Source organism: Esox lucius, chromosome 16, assembly GCF_011004845.1.
Source record: "Esox lucius isolate fEsoLuc1 chromosome 16, fEsoLuc1.pri, whole genome shotgun sequence".
Taxonomy (NCBI): domain Eukaryota; kingdom Metazoa; phylum Chordata; class Actinopteri; order Esociformes; family Esocidae; genus Esox; species Esox lucius.
This window is the reverse complement of record NC_047584.1, coordinates 15571381-15579131: the sequence shown is the minus strand read 5'-3', so window position 1 is coordinate 15579131 and position 7751 is coordinate 15571381. Positions and strand designations below refer to the sequence as shown.

Here is a 7751-nt window from a genome sequence, read left to right as displayed (position 1 = left end):
CGATACTTTTTAAATATAAGAGTTTAATGAATGAACTATCAATTATTTTCATTTCTTGTTCATTATTACAGGTATACAATAGAAAATAATTATGATAATGGACTAGTTGTTAAAATAAGACAATGTATTAAATAGAGACTAGTAACACTGGGAGATGTCTGTGAAATACTGAAAAGATACTGGTTTATGAAAATGCACGAGTAACTATTACTTTGGTACAGTGACTAGTAAGAATTTGAATTCCACTAAGCCACAGTAGCTGATTTCTAAATCTACCGGTCAAGTGCAATTATGAAAATGTAACATATAAATATGAATACATGCACTGTCTTACATATCGGCCATCTCTGTCACTTTGTGTCAGTGTTTTCACTTTTCTCTGTCTCATTCCCATAGAGTGTGTTTGGAATTAACAATGCATAGCCTCTACTGTTGAGTGTGCCACTACCTTCGTTGTGATTGGATGTAGTAATGATAAAGGTTTACTGTACTGAATTGTGATCCAGATGTTTTCAGACATTTCTCTGCACCAACATGTCCGTCTGGTTGCTGTCTGAGGGCCTGCCCTGAGGGCTGCTGTCATTGTTAGGCTGTAAAGTGGCCAATACTATACAGTACATCCCACATTTGGTTCTTTGGCAGAACTCCCGAGTTACAGGCAATGCAATACAACATCGACAGCACTATCATATATGAGAATACTTCTCCACTGATTCAGTTGTCCAAACTAACTTCTGAGGGGTTCACTGACTCTTCTTTCTAGAGAAATAGAAAGACAGGCACATTAGAAGAAAGCACTGACATGGGTTGGAATTATATTTATTGTCCACTAGATGGCAGTGACGTGACACGCTTGAGCACTGGGCTGCCAAGTCACATATTTCATATCCGAATGCAGCCTTCTCTGCCTTACAGCTAGCTGCTGGACTTGGGAGGGGGATGTCACAGTATGTGAATAAATACAGCTGTCAATCTTAGTTTATTGAATCGATGGACATGAAAAGAGCTGGCCTTGTGAAACAGCATAAGAAAAAAACAGCCAAGGGACAGAAGAGGATGCTCAAGATTTGCAACCTTTCTCTCCTTCCAAAGCTGCATTGCCTGGAGCGCCCCTTTCAACACCAAAGCTAAATATACTGGTGTCAATACTGCGTGTAACAGTACAGATAGTTTCCGATTGGTACCTTTTTCTTAGCTAATCGTTTTTTGAGGAGGCAGAACACGTGTTGTGAAGCGCTGAATCACTGTTTTGCCCCTCAGGTGGGTCAGGCAGACTGTCAGTATAGGAAACTTAGACATAGGTTTCACTGGAGCTGTGACCCAGATCGGCAGTTGGGCCCAGCTCAGTGGTGAGGGAATCTTGTTGTGTAGCAAGTTTAGAAGGGGGTGAGTGCAACCAAGTAAAGAAAACTCCACAGTAAATGTTACCAATGGTGCATGCTGTTTTGGTACCCTTAGTGTATTGTTTTTAGTAGTTAAAACATTGTCAAGGAGGGTTTTCAAGTGTGTTGAAAAGCAAAGGGTCACCATGCCCATTGTGGGATAGGCCAACTATCAATGGAGGAAGGTAGATTTTGACAAAGGATAAACGCTCACTAACAGGGCTGTTAAGAAATATTTTAGCAAAAAAAGCTTATGGAAAATGTACAATTTACACGCTTTTCTATATAGACCCTGATTAATAAGATGTCTGTTGTTTAAGACAAAACTCCTGGCCCTTCTCATCTAGAGACACTTTCAAGTACGATCCCCAAGTCATTCCATTCCCAATCTGCAACTCCTGCTTCCCATCCCAACCTCCATCTGTTGATGGATCCACTTGAGGTATTGGGTGATGCGTGTGTACACCCCGGGCTTGTTCATTTCAGCACAGCCCTGGCCCCAGCTGGTGGCACCCACCAGCTTCCACACTGACGACTGCTTGCAGGCGAGAGGGCCCCCACTGTCCCCCTGGCAACCGCAAACACATCAATGTATCAACACACTGCTACACAGAAGAACAGGCGTCAGGGAAATACACCCCATGATAATGCTTTAACAATAATGTGATGTACACATTTTATTGTATATTGACAAATGCACTTGAAACATTTGAAACACAATGTACATGTACATCACCATCTACTTACCTGACAGGAGTCTGTTCCCCCCTCCAAGTAACCTGCACATATCATCCCGGAGGAGATGTAACCCTGGTAGACCCCTGGTGCTCTGCAAGCCTTAGTGGAGATGAGAGGGACCCGGGCAGAGAGTAACGAATCACTAGCATTTCCTGGATCAAAGAGTAGACTCCACTCAGTCAGAGAGTATATATTAACATAGAGAAACATTTTAAATGGCTATGACTCCACGGTTATCCTAACCCTTCGACATGTCACATGCATGAAAGCCAGAACTCACCCCCCTCTAAAGTGGCCCCCCAGCCTGAGATCCAGCACATGGTCCCGACCTCAAAGTCCTCCCCAAAGTTAGGTAGGCAGATGGGCTCCACTAGACCTGGAGTACGAACGGAGGATCAGTCAGGCACTTCTCAAAAGTGTTTTAGGTCACTCGCTGGGGTCAGCCACAGAGAGGTGAACAAAAAAACATTGACCTAGCAGTAATGGCTGACAGCGGTAACGCCCAGAGGGAATGTCGCTCAAGATGGACTGTTAAATTACCATTGAAGCAGGCAGGAGAGGTGTGTCGAAAGACCTCAGGAAAACTGCTTGAATTTCTTCTTGAGAATAAGAGAAAGCCTGAGAAGGCTGTTAAGTCTTTCAGTGGGCTTAGATGTGAGTTGGGTTATGACACCTGGGGAGATGGGGTTCTAGGCTAACCCAACACGTAAAAAGGCATACTTGAAGTTATATTCAGGTTGTGCTTGTGCGCATGCTTCTACAGATTGTTACACAGACTGACCAACCAAAATGGAATCGAGAGAGAAACAACCAGGTGATCGGCCTCACTTCCTCTGTTCATTACCACACATAGTGAAATTATGTTTATTATGTTTAAAGACACCAGCTCATCTGATGTCCATCCAGTTGTGTTGCTGATCTAAAAACTCCTGCTGTCATTGGACACAGCCATCCCGTCCTCACCTGCATTTTTTATGACCTGTTGGTCTTCAGAACATTTGAATATCTTGAGGACCTAGCCTTAAAAGGTCAAGTGGGGTACATGACCCCACACAGCACAGCCAGAATAGGATTAGCTACATTCCAGAGACTGGCTCTACTGAAAGTGTCTTCCTGGGTTCCAACCTTTCTAGCGGGGTTTTACTGCCCCCTGTGCTTCAACATCGTATTGCTTACTCTTTGAGGTTTCAGGCTGTGTTCATCTATAAGCACTTAGTGAAACCTGCTGATGTAAAAAGTGCTTTGACTGATTTATTGACCTCGTACCGTTAAAAGTGAGTGGCTCGGCCAGCTTCAGAAGAGCGACGTCATAGTCCAGGGCCTTTGGTCGGTAGAGGCCATGGTATATAATCTTATCCACTACCAGAGCCCGAGCGTCATTCGCCGGCTGCTTTATCAGTCCTACGTGCACGGACCACAGTGTGGGGAACGGCAACCTGAGGACGAAGAAACAAACAAGTTTTTTTTATGGGAGGCACAGTGGATCTCACCCGAAGTCAGGTTCTCATTTATTTATTTTTTGCCGGTCCAGGGGTTGTAAGCGGCATGCTCTACCACCTGAACGACATGGGTTCCATTAGAGGTTAGGTTTCAAGTTTGGTGTTAGGTGTACAGTAAGTTAAGTTTAGGCATAAGGTAACAGATACAGTTAGGATTAGGACATGGGTTAGGTTGAGGGATCGGGGATTGGGAAATATAATTACTCTGAAGGATAGAAAAACAGCCATGGTTCTCTTTCAACTCACTCATACACGCAGTGTGCAGCTGTCAGTATCCAGTGAGCTGCTACGACGGAGCCTCCACACAGGTGTTCCCTCTGGAAGTGCAGGCTGACCTGCCAGGGGAACTGACCGGAGGCGGACACGTTACCCCCCACGATACGACTGCTGAACTGGGGTCTGGAGCCACACTCTGCAGATACATAAGGGGGAAAAAATGTATTTGATATTGCTATAATTACCCCAAAATAATCTCAAATTTGTGTAGCTATGTAGTTTCCCACTTTCCTTAAATTCCCTCACCCAGGCATTTAATTGCAGTCACCATCCCTGAGATGCACTGAGTCTTTCTAGGGAAGAAAGAAAAGAGAATGAGACAAATGGAGGGAATTGTAGGCTAATTTAAATAGTAACATACATTACTTTTGTTGGTATGATGACAGTGGGCTACCTGACACTGGTGGCGTTGTGGATCTTGATGGTCTGTTGTTCTGACTGGTTCAGGTGGATTGACACCAGGTTCTGCTGGAAGTCATCCTCTATTGAGGAGAGGGGGATGGAGCTGGAATCCACATAGCTGAAAGGTGAATATAATAGATCATATTAACATAGATAATATTCATCAGATATACCCATCTGATCCTATCATATCACAAGAGACAAACCTGAGAAAAGGAAAACTCACAACAAAGTCCAGTAACACACAACATGTGAAGCTCCCCGTATGTACCTGGAGTAACCTAACTGATGGCAGGCAGAGAAGCCCAGAGCATGGTTCCAGTCTTCCGAGCAGACTGTCCTCCACAATCCTTCACTGAACACCTGGAGCACAGAGCTCTTCCCGCTCAAACGCACTTTAGAGACAGTCAGGTGGAGGAGATGACAGAAGCAGAGACACAGGCAGCGAGAGTAAGGAATACAGGCTTTTAATGGAGGAATTTCTTGAGCTGCTCGGTATGTATCAGCCAGCGTATGCCTACAGTGTCCGTTGGCGCGCTCTGCTCACCACAGCTAAGTTCGTCCTCTCCTTTCTCACAGTCCACCACCCCGTCACACTGCGCTAAGCCACTGATGCAGGTCGATGACCTATCACAACGAAACTTTCCCACACAGCTTAGACCCACTGTGGAGACAGGAAACACTCCTTAAACTCTAAGCGGTTTGTTGCAAACTGACACCTGATATCAACACTGACTACTGTGCAAAACGGGCTCCAGGTCTAGACTGACTTTATAGCCGCCCCCCGAATTGCAGAATTGGAAGGTGTGCATTAAATATTTAATATATAAATATTTAAAGACCTGGTGTTATGCATTATAGATTTTCAACATACAGTAATGCTCACCTCCCAGCCCAATGCCCAGTGTGAGAATGAGCACCACTAGAACCAACACTCCAATCAGCAGCTCCGTCCTGCGAGCCATCAGCCGGCCACGCCATGTTTTCTCCTCAGCGGGATCGTCCTCTGTCAAAGAATGTAGGCAAAAATGTAAAAGAAAGTGCCTGCTCTATTCCATAGTCAGTGATGTTTATACAAAAAGACACATTGTACATAAAATCGTGTCACAAGCTGACAAGACAAGCCACTACACATAACAGCCAAAAGCCCCTACCTAAGGAATGTTTGCCATAGAGTTCCGAGGGCAAAACTGGTAACAAAACCAGCCACTTACACGCCCTCGTCCGCATGAGCAGATGTCCCACCTACATGCTTAGCCGAGGCCAGGGTCGGGACCAACCCAGTCTTATAGGATGTTAATATTGATCGAGTCCAGAAGCTCGAACAGAGCCACATAGAATGCATTCAGAATTAAAGCCCGGCCCCAAGCAAGGAAGCAGGAACTCAACCACTGTCAGCCAAAAACTGGACAATGAGCACTATTCCCACATGAAATAGACGCAAGGTAAACCTTTATTGTGGAAATATCAGTCCTTCCTAATGTGGGCTGAGACAAGATAGGGACACCCGGACCACCCTGCCCAGATCGGAGTCAGATTCCTATAGTTTGGCTAATTTGCCTTAATGCTTGTTTCTATTTCTGTTCAGGTTTGTGTGCATCCATGTGAACGATCCCTCAGATGTGTTGTACTAACAGACCCACTGCTAGGGAACATCAAACAGATTGTTATTTACACTACATACATTACGTATCCAATATTATTGAAACAACAGATTTTCAAACACTGAATAATTGATCAAAGACACAGCCTGTATGCAAATATTCTATACTGGGGACATTTCCCAGAATGAATCAGTATATCATATTGACCCTGACCACCGATATAATGGCGGGAGGAAAATTAATTGGCTGTTGTATTTTATCTGTAAACTTCAGATTCAATAGGACTATCCTCTTCTATGACTGAATATATTTTCTTTGAACTATGCTGCATCGAATTATACTTAGTTCAATGCAAGCTTTTTGTAACACTAATTCTACATTCTGTGGCAAGTGGCAAATTGAATTATAATGTAATGTCAGAGTGGAAAGGGGCATCGCTTCCAAAATCCTTTTTTGGCCCAACCCTGTCACACTCAACTTTTAGATTTTTAAAGAATGGATTCTCAAACCCAGGTCTATGGACCAATAGCATTGGTCAGTAGAGGAAAGGCTTCTGGTCCATGGCATCACTGCATTGATGCTTCCTTCATAGAACCGGAGTTACAAGACTTATTCAGTATTTATGTCCTCCATTTAGCGGTTAGCACATAAATTGCTTTGTACAGAGTACTCTCCATTTCACTCCTGCAAATTTCGACAGTCATTTTGAAATATTTTGAGCTACCAGCCAATGTGACTTTAATTAAAGGTATGACTCTAAAGGTATGATTTTGTATTTGTCATCTTCTAACCCCCTCTATTATGCATTCACAAAATTGTTTGAGATCCTCCCTCCTAAAGAGACCGACGGAGAGTGCAAAGCTAAAGGAGTACCAGTCTCTTACCATTCATGAAAGGCTGGACCTTAGTGATTGGCATGACTGGACTTGGTGGGGCCGGGGCTTTGGGATCCTTTGTGGGTTCCTGAGTTTGAGCAAATCCTTCAGCGTCTACAGTGTCGTGCAGAGGCTTGTGACTGGGGCCGTCACTCGATGTGGTCGTGGTGCGGGCAGATGGGAGATCCTCATGAGACACTTTAATTACGTCTAACCTGCCGGTGTCTTTCTGCTCCGCCTCGGAGGTCTCAACGGCCTACGGAATGAAATGTATATTTACCCAGCATTTACAGAACCAAGTCAACGTCTTGCCTGTAGATCTTCATTCTAACTATGTGTTGACAGGACAACAGACATAGGTAACGTAATATATTCTGCATCGGGTGGTTGACAATTCAGCACACCAAGCATAGACACAGGTCGGAAGGATGCATTCTTACCGTGTTAATGGCTGCGCTCTCCTCGAAAGCAGATCCTGGCTCCTCAGTGTTCTCCTGGTCTGCCATGTCTCCCCTTACACCTCGTAATCTATATCATATCTCATTCCATTTCAGAGTTGCTTACAGCAATAATTCACATCACAGAATGAAAGATATGAGTGAAAAGTTGAAAAGGCTAAGAACCGGAGAGAAGGAAGGCAAACCGATCTGTAGATAGCCTTATAAATGACTGCCTGGCGAGCTACCATTCTTGCCAACCTAGATATTACTTGATGCTTGTATTAGTACCTGTAGTTTTCTTCGTCTCCAGCATTTTTTATTTATCTTCCAATCTTGATGCCAATAGACCATGCAGATGTCACTCTATCTCTCCCTCATTTGAGGTTTTGGTCTCTACCAGTGCACCTGTACCCACGCTCTCCGCTCAGACATAAATGGACACCTGAGCAGGTGAGTGCTGATTGAAGAGGTTTGCCACTCAGCGGGGGGATCAAATGACCCCACACTTGCTCCTCCAGGCTTTGGGTTACATACG

General features: G+C 44.4%; 1 protein-coding gene across 1 annotated transcript; it reads right to left on the bottom strand.

Moving 5' to 3' along the window:
- Window positions 1–507: 507 nt before the first annotated feature.
- tmprss3a (transmembrane serine protease 3a) lies at window positions 508–7282 on the bottom strand. Its single transcript, XM_020054693.2, has 13 exons — window positions 7217–7282; window positions 6786–7032; window positions 5184–5303; window positions 4845–4961; window positions 4569–4785; window positions 4290–4415; window positions 4142–4188; window positions 3866–4031; window positions 3387–3556; window positions 2401–2496; window positions 2130–2272; window positions 1798–1950; window positions 508–759 (listed from the first exon to the last, which is right to left on the bottom strand). The coding sequence occupies exons 1-13, from the start codon at window positions 7280–7282 to the stop codon at window positions 715–717; spliced, it is 1713 nt and encodes a 570-aa protein (XP_019910252.2). The 3' UTR covers window positions 508–714.
- Window positions 7283–7751: the final 469 nt, after the last annotated feature.

Coding starts and splice junctions, on each gene's coding strand:
- tmprss3a (XM_020054693.2), bottom strand. CDS start 7,282: ATGGCAGACCAGGAGAACACTGAGGAGCCAGGATCTGCTTTCGAGGAG. Junction 4,962..5,183: donor ACTGGGCATTGGGCTGGGAG/GTGAGCATTACT, acceptor CTGTCTCCACAG/TGGGTCTAAGCTGTGTGGGA. Junction 2,273..2,400: donor GGGGGCCACTTTAGAGGGGG/GTGAGTTCTGGC, acceptor TCTTTGATCCAG/GAAATGCTAGTGATTCGTTA.